This window comes from Carcharhinus amblyrhynchos, chromosome 16 (genome assembly GCF_965287045.1).
Source record: "Carcharhinus amblyrhynchos chromosome 16, sCarAmb.v2.hapA, whole genome shotgun sequence".
Classification (NCBI taxonomy): domain Eukaryota; kingdom Metazoa; phylum Chordata; class Chondrichthyes; order Carcharhiniformes; family Carcharhinidae; genus Carcharhinus; species Carcharhinus amblyrhynchos.
Genome location: NC_137339.1, coordinates 29,532,431 through 29,548,321, shown reverse-complemented (window position 1 = coordinate 29,548,321; position 15,891 = coordinate 29,532,431). Strand labels below are relative to the sequence as shown.

The following is a 15,891-nucleotide window of genomic DNA, read 5'->3' as shown; positions in this document are numbered from 1 at the left end:
TGTACAGGTATACTGAGGTCAGCGCCTTTGTAAATGAGGAAGCAAAGATGGAGGGCATATCAGAGAAAATGATCAGGCTGAGAGAGAGAAAGTGAGTCACAAGGGCACCAAAAGTGCAGGTGAGTGATTGTGTAGGATAATGAAAAGTGGTGCCAACGATATGGTGCCGGCCAGGTTTTTATTATTTCCAATGCCAGTAAACTTGTATACATGTAGCTTAGTGCACTAAAATAATGCACACTTGGAGGCATTGCACGAAGCACATTGAATTATTTTCCCCACAACCTAATGTATCCACCCTCCATCCCAGTTCAGTAAGTAATGGTTCACTCTGCAAAGCGACAATGTAGGCGGGGGGTGGGTGGGAGACCGTAGCGTTGCCTTGCCCAGACTGTATGGATTCCGGTTGGGTGCAGAATATTCAGGTGCAGATGTGACAGCTGCTCTGCTTTTGTGGCGTTGCCGTGTTTGTTCCGTATTTCATAATTTGCATTTAGGTCATCAGCTACATCCTATTCGGCCCTCGCATAATGCAGGAAAAAAAAAGGATGAGTTGTTTCTGCGGATTGGAGACACCCAATTCGTTGAGCCACAAATCGCTTTTGGAGATCAGCAACCTCAAGTAACCGAACAAGACCGGTTTTATTCAGTTATTTATTTTGTTTGAGGCGCAGTCCAGGCGATCTCGGTATCCTAAACTAATTAGCTGTGCCTTTCCAAATGCGGTGATATTAATGGGATCATTATCGAGGTTCCTGCCCCGGGCGTGTCTCTGGTTTATGGAGAGCAGCTGAGGTTTGGAAACAGCTTTCCCGCAATCCGGCAGAAATAAAAGTTGTGTTAGATGTTCAGTGGCGTCTTCCAGGTGAGCCTGGATGTAGCAACCTTGCCCTGTTCTCAGCTCCGTGGTGTTATAAACCGAGTAATAACTAGTGGGTGGGTGTGTAAACATCCTGCCTGCTAAATTAATGGATAGCTGTATGTACATATGTATGTGTGTGTATTATATATTTATATGTATAATCCTGCCTGCTAAATTAATGGGTAGCTGTGATGTGTGTGTATGTATAGGAAACATCCTGCCTGCTAAACTAATGGGTAATTGTGATCTGTGCATATATAAAACACCCTGCCTGCTAATGTTTACTATTGTCCAATTAAAATCTTACATGTCAACTCTTATTTATTAGAATATTTTTTTCCCCGGAGCTTTACGTCCCCTATTTGAAATGGAATGAGAAAAGAGAGAGATTGTATCGAGTGGTGGGAGGTAGAATGCATATCGAGACACCACCCCCCCCCCCCCCCCCGGTAAAGGCTGGGAACGAAGACTGTGAAATAAAACCAGAAGGACAGGAGGAGTGAAGGGGGGAATAAAATCAGGGGAAAGAAATCTTTGGGACGCTATTGTTCTTGCTTCATAACTCTGATCCTATTGACAACACATTGTTTGTGTTTCACAGTTTGAATTATTGGGAGGAGGAGGGGTGGTGGAGGGAGATACGATTCCGGGTGTGCCCATGCAAATATCTTGCATTTTAACTGTTAGAACACTGCACATTCAAACCTAGAGGGTGGAAGCATGCGGCTGTGAAAGAGTTAACCGTGTTGCCGTCCCGCCCACGGAATTACAGGAAATGAGCCCTTTGTCAGACAGAGTGCAAATGAAACCAGTCCAGACAAGGTGACAGGCTTGAGAAGTGGCTGGAGAGGGTGAGGTGATCATTCGCTTGAAGTTCTCCAGCCAAGACTACACACACACTCATACGCTCATTCACACTCGCTCTGCTCCTCAATCCCGCAGAGAAACACAAATCAAGAATCATTCGCAGGTAAGTGTACGTGTAACAATCGCAGGGTTTGTCCTGTCTTGCACCTATCGGACTCGAGCACGAAAGGTAAGTTTTTGGGGACTGCTTAAAGCCAAACTTTTACACTGCCCAAGTGTTAAATTTGACATTACTTTTAAATTTGCTTCCTTTTTTTTACTCCTTATCACCTCTTTATTGCGAGCGGTGTGGAAGGTAAAGCTGGATAGGAAAGTATCCACAGGCCCACTGGTTTTCTCACTCAAATGGTTACTCTTGATGTGAACAGTCAATATTGGGAGTCTATTTAACCGCAGGAGCCACCAACCTAACTGCTCTCATTCGGGGAGATTTCTTTTCCGCGTCTTGAGTGTATTGCGATTGTAAGCACCTTTTTAAAATGCATTCGGAATCGCACTGATCCTGTGCGCAGGTAAAATATTTCCCTCTGCTGACTGCTTCAAACTCCACGTAACCCTGTGAGCTATTTTCTGGGAATTAACACAGGGCAAAATTCCTCTGCGAATTCTCCGTGGAAAGTCGCGAAATAAATCTGCTTCAGTGACTTGTCACAAGAAGAGAAACCGTTTGCCTCAGTGATTGCAACTTAAAATTTCTCCAGGTCTTTCTTAGTCCATCATGCCTTCTCTCTTGTCCATTTAATTGGTCAACGTCTTACCTTGGATTTAAGGTTCCATTCCATACTCTAATATAGACAGCTTTTATTCTTGTAAAAGATGTGAGCATCACTGACTAGATCAGCATTTATTGCCCACCCTTGATGGTAGCGGTCCATCATCTTGAACCTGGACAACAGTTTAGAAGTACCCACAATGCTGTTAGGGGAATTCCAGGACTTTAATCCTGTCGCAGTGAAAGTGCAATACAGTTCCAAGTCAGGATGGGGTGTGACTTGCTGGTGTTCCCATTGAACAAGCTCCCCCTGATCCTGCTGTTCTTGTTTCTCTAGCTGACAGAGAAATGCTGTCGAAGGATATGCTTAACGATATGCTGCAGTGTATTTTGTTGATGGTATATCCGTGATGGAGGGAGCAAACGTTTAAGATAGTGGATGTGGGGCCAATCAAGTGGACTGCTTTGTTCTGGGTGGTATCAAATTTCTGTTGAGTGCTTTGGGAGATGCAGGCAAGTCGCGAGTATTCCATTGCACTCCTGCATTGTGCCTTGGAGAGAGGATTTGAGGTGTCGGGATGAGTTACTCATCACATAATTCCCAGTCTCTGGTCTGCCCTTGTAACCACAGTATTTATATGGTTCACCTGGTTCAGTTTCTGGTTAATGGTAAACCCCAAGATGTTCACAGTGAGAGAGGGATTCAGTGATGGTAATGTCATTGAATGTCAAGGGGAGTTGGTTAGATTCTCACTTGTTGAAGATGGTTATTGCCAGTTATTTGTGCAATGCAAATGTTACTTGTCACTTATTAGACCTGAATGTTGTCCAGGTTTTTCTGTCTATGGGCATGAACGATTGCAAATGATACTGAACATCTATCATCCGTAAACATCCCCATTTCTGATCTTCTGATGGAAAGAGGTCATTTCATCACTTAGCTAGCTATCGAGAATAGAGTCATGGGGTAGTAACTGGCTGGGTTGTATTTCTCATGCTTTTATGTACAAGAACTACCTGCACATTTTTCTGCATTGCTGGGTGGATGCCAGGTTACATCTGAAATAGCTTGGCAAAGTATAGGAGTGGCTAGTTCTGGAGCACAAGTCTTCACTACAACTGGCCGATGTTGTCAGGGACCATACTTTGCAGTATCCTGTACCTTCAGCTATTTCTTGATATCATGTGGAGTGAATTGAATTGTCCAAAAACCAGCATCTGTGATGCTGGGAACCTTAAGAAGGGGCTGAGATGGATCATTCACCCAACACTTCTGGCCGAAGATGGTCGCAGTTGCTTCAGCCTAGTTTTGCACTAAGATGTTAGCCTCTCCCATTATTGAGGATGGAGATATTTGTGGAGCTTCCTCCTACAGTTAGTTGTTTAATTCTCAACCACCATTCACAACTGAATGTTGTAGGGCTACAGAGGTTTGTAATTTGGTTGTGGGATTGCTTAGTTCTGTCTATTGCATACCACTACTACTGTTTGGCATGTTTGTAGTTGTAGCTTCACCAGGTTGACACCTCATTTAGCTATGCCTGGTGCTCTTCCTTGTTTGCTCTCCTGTATTGGTCATTGAACTGACAAGGTCAGTATTTCTTGCCCATTGCTAATTTCTGAGCAGGTTGTGGTGAGTGACCTTCTTGAGTGCTGGAGCCACTGTGTGTAGGTATACCCAGAGTAGTGTTAGGTAGGAAGTGCCAGGATTTGAACCAGCAACGTTGAAGGAAGAGCAATATAGTTTCAAATCAGAATGATGTGCTGCTTGGTGGGAAACTTGCAATTGGTGTTCCATGCATCTGTGCCCTTGCCCTGGGTGATAGAAATCAGGGACTTGGAAGGTGCTGTTAAGGGAGGCTTACTGATGTGCTGCAGTGTGTTTTTCTCACAGCTCCCACTCTGTAATGGTGGTGAAGGAAGAAAATGTGTAGGGGGGCTCAGGTGCTTATCAACTAGGGTGTTAAATTTCTTAAAACACTTTTGGAGCTGCATTCATCCAGGCAAGTGATACTATGGACAATTATCAGTCTTCAGAGGTAACAGAGTTGAAATGTTGTAAGTAGATGAGTGGTTAAGCAAAATGCACTGGGGAAATTATTTATCAGTATCTAAATCTAAAGCACACAGAGCTAGATGAAAGGTCAAGGACACAATAAAATGTAAAGGAAAAGTACTTCCAGGTAAATAAAGCATGCCCAAAGGAAGAAAATAACTGCAGTTAATGATCTATACCAAATTTCCACTAAATATTCTTTTGAATAAGATGCATGAGTTAGTATATGTAACAGCAAGGATAATACAAAAGGATAGAAATGAACTTAATTTACAATCTATATGATTTTACTGGAACAGATAAAACAGCACAGTTCCTTGACGTGTTCATAAAATGTAAGTGAATTGCTACTCGAAGGACAGATGAACAATAAATATTCTATCTAGTTAACAGGCAGAAAACCAGATTAACAATAAGAGGACCATTTTCAAGTTTGGGCCTCCTATTTGAACTTGATCGGTGAGCTATAGATACCAAACGTGCTCAGTTGCAGCTCTTCAATCTTAGAATGCTGAAAATTGGCCATGTTCTGCAACAGTTGTGCCTTTGTGTCGGGCAGGGGGAGCTGATCCTGGGTGGGCCTTTTTAGAGAATGAGCTGGCAGCAGGCTACTGTAAGTATTTTGTGGGACCTGCTGCATCCAATTACCCCTACTCTCTCCTACGTCCTTTCTGTCCCTCTGTTAAAGCTGTCATTTTAGCTTTAAATAAATAGCCCTTAGTCTTTTCAACAGCTCTGTCTCAACATATTTTATTAAATATGTTGATTCATAGCTTATTCTCTGTGTGTGTGTATACTAATTCATTTCCTTAAAGGATTCAATGAATGTGCCATGACAGTTTTATGTGATTCGATGGGCTTTGTTGATTATCAGAATTATGAAAAATGTGTGCTTTATTAACATGCATGTTTAGATTTGGGATTGAACAAAATGTAGATTGGTTAATTTCCTTTTTTTGTTTACTTAAATACTTATGAAGTAGATAAAATATTTAAATTCACTGATTTTTATGCTCCCTAGAGGGACTCTGAATTGGTGAGTGTTTTGGTCATGTACACACAGGGTAACATTTCACTTTTTCTGTAGTAACCTTTTATATATTGTAATGTAATGGTGAGGTAAGGCATTAATTGAATCAACTTGCAACAAAAAGAACTCCAAATAAACTGACTTTGCTTACAGAAACATTCATTTTAATATTGTTTCAAGATAATATATTGGAAAATGTATTCTTTCAATAAGAATCATCATGCTAAATTGTGACATAACAGAATCTGTTAAGAAAGCTAAATATTAGTAGACTGTTGTCAGTTTATTAGGACAGAATTTATACAACCTCTTCATTGCATGTTTCATTCTGTCTGTAGTGAGCTCTTACTTTGTTCTTGTGCTCATTGAATTTGAGGATCAAATATGGCTTCACCTTTCATGTTTAGAACTTTTACTTTTCATATCTGATCTTCAAACAGAAGACATGGAACTAACATCTTTAACATCCCTTTCCCTTCAACTATTTTGTCCTGAGGAGTCACTGTTTAAATTTGATTTGAAGCAGCCAAATTTGTTGGATTCAATGGATGATGTGTTTTCAATTCTGTCTTTGGAATTCATAATTTTTCCTTCCAGATGGATATCAGTCACAGCACAGTTTGGAGTCTTTCAGTTTCAGTGACTACAGCCAAAACAAAACATAGCTGTTATGGCCAATTTGGTTGTTTCCACCACCATTTCCACTCCCCACATAATTAATCCTTCCATGATCAGAGAAAGCTTCTGTCTCTAAGCAAGAATAGAATAGCTTCAATTTTGTTTTTTAGAATCTGAAGACAGTAAAACAAATATGCAAGGATGTTTGGAAGTCTTTACATGGCGTGTGGTATCAACTAATATTGCAAACTATTGCACAAGTTTGTTGATATGGAATTGTAACAGGGCAGAATTTGTTGGTAACGTGAGTCTCAACTGCTGATTGGAGAACCAGCAAGAGCCCCACGCGCCTCCATAAAGGAAGACCACACTGGTGGCCAATGTCAAACTTTCACTTGGATTAAGGCCCTCGGGTATTAATCACCCTACTCCTGCTGAAAACTATTGGCAAATTAGAGGCCAGCAGCTCTGCATTGTTGTTCCAGCCATAAGCAGCTGGGGTAGTGCGGGCACTGCAGCCAGCAGAGGCCCAGGCTAAACAATTGACCCTAGGCTAAAGATGAGTGAGGATGGAATGAACTGAGATTGGCTTTCAGCAGGCCCCACCTTCCAGTTGCTAGGTCTCTTGTGCAGGCACTGAATGCCTTAGAACGAGGGATTCTCCAGAAGCTCTTCAGGCTTCCCATGTGTTAAATCCCTTACCTTTTTCTCGTTGAATACCAGTGTCGGCAGAAAAATGAGATCCTTAAGTGGGCATTAATGAATGTCTGGATGGGAAGGCTGTCCACATGGCTTCATGCTCCAGATTTAATCAGGCAGAGGCAATGGTTTCCCATCCCATCCAATTAAATGTTGTTGTCCCCACCCCACCTCGCTCCTCCAAGTTCTTTGCAGGAGAGGCATTAAGTTCCCTTAGAGAATCATTGTGATGATTTTCTATTGTTCCACTTTCTTGCTCTGCTGCACAAATTTAGATGCTGCAGGTTGTGCACAAACATTTGCCATTCAGCAAGCTTTCGTCCTTCAGGGTGGCACAGTGATTAGCACTGTTTCCCAGTGCCAGGGACTTGGGTTCAGTTCCAGCTTTGGGTGGCTGTGTGGAATTGGCACATTCCGCCTGTGTCTGCATGGATTTCATCCAAAGATGTGCAGGTTAGGTGAATTGGCCATGCTAAATTGCCCTTTAGTGTCCAGTGATGTGTAGGTTGGATGGATTGTCTGTGGCAAAATCCACGGGGTAATGCGGATAGGGTGCAGGAGTCGGACTTGGTCAGATGCTCTTGAGAGACGATGCAGACTCAATGGGCTGAATGGCCTCTTTCTGCACTGTGGAGATTCTATGAACATACTGAGCTGGACCTGTGTTTATAAAGACTTCCACACAATATTTCTAGATTCAATTATGAATATTTTGATCTAGTTTGTTATTAATTAATGAATATTTTCCCTGGAATATACATGTATGGACAAAACTGGTTTTAGCTCCTAAAAATTTTAAATCAGACTAATTCATAGCATGGTGGCATAGTGGTTAGCACTGCTGCCTCACAGCGCTAGGGGACTGTGAGTTCGATTCCTGGCTGTGCAGAGTCTGCACATTGCTCTGTCTTTAAAGCAAAGGACACCTTCCGGGTGCTCCAATTTCCTCCCATAGTCCAAAAGACGTGCTGGTTAGGTGCATTGGCCATGCTAAACTCTCCCTCGGTGTACCCGAACAGGCAGTGAAGTGTGGCGACTAGGGGATTTTCACAGTAACTTTATTGCAGTGTTAATGTAAGCCTACTTGTGACACTAATAAATAAAAAAAACTTAAACTCAGAACAGTAACATATAAACTGGATTAGTTTGAATTGAGGATGGGTTGCGTACATTAGGTTTGTTTCTCCTCGTGCATCAAATATTAAGAAACAGTATAAAAAACAAAGAAAATTACAGCACAGGAACAGGCCCTTCAGCCTTCCAAGCCTGTACCAGCCATGCTGCCTGTCTGAACTAAAAACTTTTCCCCTTCTGGGGAACCATAATTGTGATGGTTCAGATAATTATAGGATTTGAAAATCTAGATTGAGAGAAACTGTTTCCTCTGCTGATAAGTTTAGAACAAAGAGGTATAACTTTAACAATTGGAGCCAAAATATTCAGTGGGGGGTGGGATGGGAAGCAATTTTTCTGTCAAACAGGAATAGAAATCTGAAACCAAGCCTGGTTAATGGGGCTAAAATGCAGATTAACCCTGATGTAATTGAATGGCAAAACAGGCTCAAGGGGCTGAATGTCCCACTGACCAAGAAACATGTCCTTTGGTAATTATATGCAACCCAAAGAATAAAATGCAAAATTGACATAGCCATTTGCTGAAGTTCAACTTTACTTCCAGTGACTGACAATTATCCCTCATAATAATTTTATTAACCAACAAATAATTTAGAGGGAGATATTAAAGTCCAAGATTCTATCTCTATAGTCTAATATCCATCTGTTGTAGTTATCTTTACAATAGTTAGAATTTAAAACTGGATTGATTTATTAACTTAAATCAACAGGAAGCATGGAACAATGGAGTCTAATATCTATCTGCTGTAGTTATTTTCTCTGAAGTTATTGCCTGGAACACAAGCTTGAACTCGATTCATGCATTAGTGCCAATTATTTTAATAGTTACTTTGGGTGTGTGAAGGTGAACAACCAGTCACACAGCATCAAACCTAATTCTGCTTTTGTGGCTGCAGTATTGATATAAGTAGTCCATTTTATCTTGTGGTCAACAACAACACTGGCAATGGTAGTATCATATGAATATCCAGAGGAGGTGGTTAGCTTCCCTTGTTCAAAATGATGATTACTCACTTATGACATGGATGGTATCTGCCACTTGTCTTACTAAGCATCAATGTTATCTGCTATAGGCTGTTATGAACAGCTATTGTTGGAAGAGTTACGACTGGAGCTAAGCATTAGTATCATCATTGAGCAGGCCCATTCCTGGCCTCATAATGGAAGGTCTATGATGAAGCAGACTAAAATGGTTAGATAAGGACATATCCCTGAGGAGCTCCTACAATGATATTTTACTTTAACACCCTCAAAAGAGATAAGGATGGAGCGCCAGCAGAATTTACCACCTTAATTCATGATCGTTGTTTCCCAGTAAGGTGCCAGTCTTGGATCAATGCTCTCTGTGTGAAGTCAGAAGGTTGTGGGTTCAAGCCCCGTTCCAAAGGCTCGAAGACATAATTTGGAACATCAGTGCTGCACTGCCAGAGGTGCTGTCTTTAAAGCATTAAAGCCTTCACCTTTTTTTCAGGGAGGATGCAAAAAATACTAAATTTCATGAAAAAATACATTCTCTTGGTGCCGTGGCCAAAATTTACCTGTCTGGTAGCACTCTAACACATGATCTGGGCATTGATTCCTTTGTTATTTGTCGGGTATGATTGTACACAAACTGATAAATTCCCACAACACTGCTGACACCTTAAAAAGTACTTCATTGGGTTTAATTTATAGTGCTTTGGAAAAGTCTGGATATGTAAAAAGTAATATAAAAATGTTTTTTTTCAAAGTCAGTGTTATAGAAATACTATTTGCTCTAGAATTCCATTATTTTGTATCTATCCCCTTGGGTTAACAGAGCTTTGCCCAACTAAGATTTGTCATTTTTTTAAAAATATAGATACCACATTTACCTGTTTACTACTCTGAAACCTCCTGGTTTGGTAATTAAAAGACTGTTTCCAGTGGAGTTCCATAGGGCTCAATAATAGGTGCCCTGCTTGTTGTGTTTACATATTAATAATTCAGACATGAATGCAGGGAGCATGATCAAGAAGCAGTGTAATTTTTTTCTAAACTTTCTAAATATCTGAAATGGAGGATGTGGGGAAGGGCAAGGGAGTGACAGTATGGCAAATTGTTCATCAGGAGAGTCAGCATGGGCACGATTGGCCAAATGGCCACCTTCTGTGCTATAACAATTCTTCTGATTTTATTCTGCAAGTGGCCAGGGATTGGGGAGGCACAGTGGTTAGCACTACTGCCTCACAGCACCAGGACCCAGGTTCAATTCCAGCCTCGGGACTGTGCAAACTTCACACAGACGATCTCCCTGTGTCTGCCTGGGTTTCTTCCAGGTGCTCCGGTTTCCTCCCACACTCCAGACATGTGCAGGTTAGGTGAATTGGCCATGCTAAATTGCCTCTTAGTCCAAAATGTGTAAGTTAGATGGATTAACCATGGTAAATGTGTGGGGTTACAGGGAATAGACCTGGGTGGGATTGCCCCTTGGTGTCAGGGGGATTACATGGGTTACAAGGATAGGGCCCAGGTGGGATTGTTGTCAGCGCAGACTCTGTGGGCCGAATGGCCTCTTTGAGCTGTAGAGATTCTGATTTGTGTGTGCCAATGAGTACTTCAGTAAGCAAGTACAGGATATTGCTTCAAATTCAACTAAAAGTAGAATTAGAGGATATATAAGATTAAAGTAGAAATTGGGAAAACTCAGTGCTCTTTAATTAAATGGATTCAATCTCCTCAGGGCTGTATTTCATAATTGTGGATTCTGCCTCACTCTGTCAGGGTGGGGAGTGGGGGTGGCGTCTGTCTGTTTCTTTGCCTTGTCTTTCCTATTGCCTCTCTTTCTTTGAGTCTTTGTTTTTCTCTCTTAACAAATGCCTGTGAATTCCTTTCCTACTGGAAGTTTTAAATTGAGCAGAGTTTTTTTTTTCAGACTAAGTATCTTTTGTTTAATGTTACATTAGGAAGCATTTATTTAATATCTGATTATGCAACTAACTTGTTCAGTCCTAACTTGCCCATTTCTATAGTACCAGCATAGACACACTGATTCTTTTTTTTAAAGTTACAGAATGATGTCTGGCACTTTGGATACTTGCTGTTTCATTCTAAAAGGATTACTTCAGCTTTGCATCTGCACGAATATATGAAGCTAATAATTAAAGTGTGCTTTAGGTTTGATATTAATTTGGTAAAAGCAAACTTTCTAAACATGTCATTGTCTCCATAAACTGCTAAATTACTTCAGTTTGGGAAGAAATATGTACAGGCTTATGTCCTTTGTGTTCTGGAAAACAGCAAAGTTATTCAGTAAAAAAAGACCAAATTTATACTTGGAGAGAAAAAAGGTCCTTTCCTTCCATTGGGAGAACTTGGTGCCTTCATCTTCTATGCAGCAGCCTCAGGAAGTGACTAAGCCAACAAGAGGGAAATCCTCCACCCTGTCTGATTCCCACACCCATCACCTGTTGCAGACGACAGGGAAGCAACAGCAATCCTGGTGGATACTGGTTGTGATGGTGAGGTAATAGTCGAGTTCACCATCCTGAATTTCCATTTATCCTCTTCTATAGAGGAGTGTCTGAACCATGGTGTCACTATTTAAACCATGGTGCTGCTAATTTTGTTGCCAGTTTTCTGCAAGAAACGAACAGTGAATTTTATTTGGCCCAATTTCACAGTTAAGCATGTTAGAGTTGCTGATGTGAATTATTTTGGTTCAGGCAGGATATCTCCATGTTTAATAAAAATTCTCTAATCCCAAAAAGGAGCTTGTTTTTTTTAGGTCACAGCCAGAGATGCCCCCATCTCAACATGGTAAACTGAGGCCAAATCTGCCCTCAGATGAATGCAAAAGATTCTGGGACTGTATTTGGGAAGTTTGCTGCGCTCCGTATTTATCCCTCAGTTGTCATTACTCAACTGATTATCCGGTCACTTGTCTTGGGGCTGTTTGAGAGACTTTGCTGTGCGCAAATTCACTGCTATAGTTCCTGCATTACAGCAGTGATGATGCTTCTAAAGTATTTCATTGGTTGTAAAGTGTTTTGGAACACCTTGAGGTTATGAACTCTATAAATTCAATTCCACTGTTATCCTTAGAATCCCTACAGTGCAGAAAGAGGCCATTCGGTCCATTGAGCCTGCACCACCAACAATTCAACCCAGGTCCTATCTCCATAACCCATGCATTTATCCTGCTAATCCCCTGACACTAAGGGGCAATTTAGCATGGCCAATCAACCTAACCAGCACGACTTTTAAACTGAGGAAACCTGCACAGATACAGGGAGAACATGCGAACTCCACACTGACAGTCACTTGAGGCTGAAATTGAACCTGGGTCTCTTGCACTGAGGCAGCAGTGCTAACCACTGTGGCACTGTGCCATTCAGAAATTAATTGTAGGCACACTGCTTATTCACTTTTTAAAAATAACATCAATAAATAACAACTGAAAAGAAAAATTGCACCCCATAAATGCAACTTAATCAGTCATTTAAAATAACAGGCAATAAAGGCATAATGATCACACAAGTACAAGTTTTTTACAATATTGCTTTTGCTAATACTTCACTGTGTCTGTCTTCACTAGGATACCTGTGTGGTGATACCCATAAAATTGGGGTGTGGTGGAAAATACTGGGTTCAGAAATGTTCGTATAACGCAGGAGTTGGATGAATAACCGAAGCATGAGTAATTATGATGCCTCAAGATCATTCTGCCAATTTTCCATCAGTACTTGTACTTCCAAAATTACTGCCCTGCTTCAGTATTTGAAATGGCTGTCACTAGCTTTGGATATTTTCTGTTTGTTACCAGTGCACCAAATTGGCCAACTTCCTGTTGGATCTATTTCTGGACTTGGAGATCAGTCATATGCAAATCTAAGCTACAAAGATTAAGTCAAGAGAGGTCTTCTCCGACTGCTGACATTTTCAAATTTTCAATTTTTTTTATCATAAAAGGTAGGCTGGAATTTTACTGTCCCACCTGCCACGGGAATCGGAGCAGGCGAAGGGCGAACCCCGGTAAAGTCCATTGACTTCTGGTGCGATTTTACAGTTTCAGGACGAACAAGGCTGTAAAATCCCACCCAGGCCAAAAGTGTACTTGTCCTGTCCTCAGAAATTGGTGGGTTTCATTCAGTTGATCAGCTGACGAGGGAAGTTTGGGCAATGTGTGGAATTTGTTTAAACTTAATTAGGGTTTAACTCAATGGCCAGTGAGTGGCTTTTGTTTGTTGAGATTTTTGGAAATTGAAGCTTTTTTTAAGTTAACGTTAATATTCCTTTGTCTCTTTCAGAAGGCTGGAGAACAGAACTGAAGCAAGTTAAAGCAGAAATCTAGAATCCGGCTGGTGATTTAGGATCCCTGGTGAAATTCTGCTGGAATTTTCACCGATGCATTCAGCTGGCTGGATAGGAGGATGAGCTTTGCGTCCCAATAATACTGAGTGAATGTGAATACTGAGTCCAGGTCACTGGTTGCTGAAAGTGATAAAGCAAGAAATGCTAAAACAAGCTTCTGGTCCCTCTACTTTCACCTCGGCTCTTCCTTTCCGGATCCTGAATAAGGGACCTGATTATTTTCGGAAGCAGATGGAGAGCAGTGGTCGGAAGCAGATGGAGAATAATGGGCGGAAGCCGAGTGCAGTGGAGCGCCTGGAAGCTGATAAGTTAAAATATGTGAAGAGCCAGCAGGTAGCGAGTACCCGGCAGGAGCCAGTGAAGGCAAGTGAACCTGTCCTGTTGCCTGCTGTCAGGCGGAACCTCCATAGCCCCAGGAAAGCCCCTGGTGTTGTGACCCGCAGGACAGAGAACGCTGACTGGAGAGGAGCGTTGAACCTGGAAAATCTGAAAAACCTGATCAATGATAGTCCAAACCCGCCAGCGAACCAGCCAGGCTGCGCAGAACAGGCGGCCAATTCCAGCTGCGGAAGCCCGCAGAGTCACTCGGAGCCTGGGAAGAGCCTCAGGTCTGAGCTCCATAGCAGCATCTTTGTGCCGGCTCACAACGCAGCAGTGAGACGAGTGGATGTGCGCCCCAATGTCAGCAGGTGTGTCCGCAGGCCACAGTACCCCTCCGTGACCCGCTCCAGGCTCTCGTCCACCACCAGCTCCCGGGGCTCACCGAGGAAAGCCTGTCCTGACCTGATCGCCCTGCACCGCTCCAAGTCTGACCTGAGCGACCGCTACTCCCGCGTCAGTGCCAACCTGGAACGGTTCTTCAACTACTGCGGCCTGGACCCGGAGGAGTTGGAGAGCATGGGAATGGAATGCTTGGCCCGAGCCAGTTCGGATATCGTGTCCCTCAAGCTTTATAGCGCCAGCAACCTCAGCTCAGAGTACAACCGCTCCCAATACAGCAACGTGGTGGAGGAGAGAGCGAGTGAGCGCATCCCCTATGGGATCTCCATTGTTGAGCGCAATGCCAGGGTCATCAAGTGGCTGTACAATTGCAGGGAAGCCAAGGAGTCACAGAGAGTGTCACCTGTATAAGTGAGGGGGGTCCTGGGACAATGGGGAAGAAGCAGAACCCGAGACTCTTTGCCTCTGACATTGAACTTATTTCATTCAGACATTGGAACTTGAACTGTTGGCTATTACTGCCACCTACTACATTTTAGGGATATGTGTTTTAAAGGGCTGCCCTGTCTACGGACTGTGTAAACTGTGAACAGAAGACAACAAATTGAAAACTTCAAATTGCTGTGAGCACATTCCAGCTTGCTGGATATTAACTGGATAATTCATGTGGTTTAGTTCAAAAGCATGAAAATCTTCCACTGAATATGTGAACAAATTTACCACTAAACCAAAAATTTGGACCTAGTTTTTTTTAAACACCAGAATTTTTAAGTAGTTGAGCTAGCCAAATTTCTTCAAAGAATATGTTCAAATCTACTTTTTTCTGATCAGTTTTTAAAAGCTTCAGAATAGTAAACAAAATAGCATTTGCTAATGTCTAGGAGAAAAGATAGCTTAAGCCTTGGGTACAAATACTGTGTCTACCCCAAATATTACATCATTCCTCTTTCAGGTATTGATAGACTTGCTGTGTTTCAGGTTCCAAGCGCTGGGATGTTATCTTTCTATCTATTAGAAAATGTTGTACTTTTAGTCAGAGTTAAATGCTACACTAGAAATCCCTTCCTGCTATACACTACTGTATACAGGCATTTTACGTGAGAGGCACATTTTGTTACTTCTGTATCTTTGTGAATTTTGTATATTATTTAAAGATTGTAATTTGATATTTTGCTACTGTTTTTAATTAAATGTCAATAAATGTGGGTTTGAGTGTTCAATATTATGAATTTTATCTTTGAGTACACTTGATATTCTGTATAAAGCAATTTGAATATCTGAATTTTAATCACTGTACGCTATCCTATTTGTCCAACTAGACTACCAGTTGAAGACAGCCTTGTTTGATTTTGATTTATTATTGTCACATGTATTGGTGTGCAATGAAAAGTATTGATTCTTTTGTATTATGCAGCCAAAACATACCATTCATAGAGTACATAAGGGAGAAGGAAAGGAGAGGGTAGACGGTAACATTACAGTTGTAGCTAGGGTGTAGAGAAAGATCAGATTTAAGATATGGTAAATAGAACATTATTAGAATTTAAAAGAGTTAGAGTACAGGGTTTAAGAACATAGAATGAGAGAGTATGATGGGGACAGCTCACAAGAAGTCACCTTGCTCCAGCACCATCTTGAATGAATGTATCAGCCAATAAAATTATACCAATGTATTAAAGTATCCAACCTAAGGATTGGATTTTCGCAGATTTAGGAAGACTCTGCACCTCTTAAAAATGACAGGATCTGGATGCAAAAGTCTCACCTTCATTTCCAATCATTTTTGCCAGCAAAGGAAGAGGGCAGAGTGATTGTCACAGGTGGGAAACATGAAATTAGTAGGGCCATTTGAACTCAGTGCT

General features: G+C 41.7%; 1 protein-coding gene across 2 annotated transcripts; it reads left to right on the top strand.

Moving 5' to 3' along the window:
• The first annotated feature begins 469 nt into the window (after positions 1–469).
• On the top strand, positions 470–15,249 carry LOC145353656 (protein FAM110B-like). Of its 2 annotated transcripts, none has more exons than XM_080204422.1 (2): positions 470–622; positions 13,246–15,249. In XM_080204422.1, the coding sequence occupies exon 2, from the start codon at positions 13,451–13,453 to the stop codon at positions 14,438–14,440; it is 990 nt and encodes a 329-aa protein (XP_080060548.1). In that variant the 5' UTR covers positions 470–622; positions 13,246–13,450; the 3' UTR covers positions 14,441–15,249. The 2 variants fall into 2 exon arrangements, with proteins under 2 accessions (XP_080060548.1, XP_080060547.1); XM_080204421.1 differs by lacking the exon at positions 470–622 and adding an exon at positions 1,626–1,832.
• Positions 15,250–15,891: the final 642 nt, after the last annotated feature.

Coding starts and splice junctions, on each gene's coding strand:
- LOC145353656 (XM_080204422.1), top strand. CDS start 13,451: ATGCTAAAACAAGCTTCTGGTCCCTCTACTTTCACCTCGGCTCTTCCT.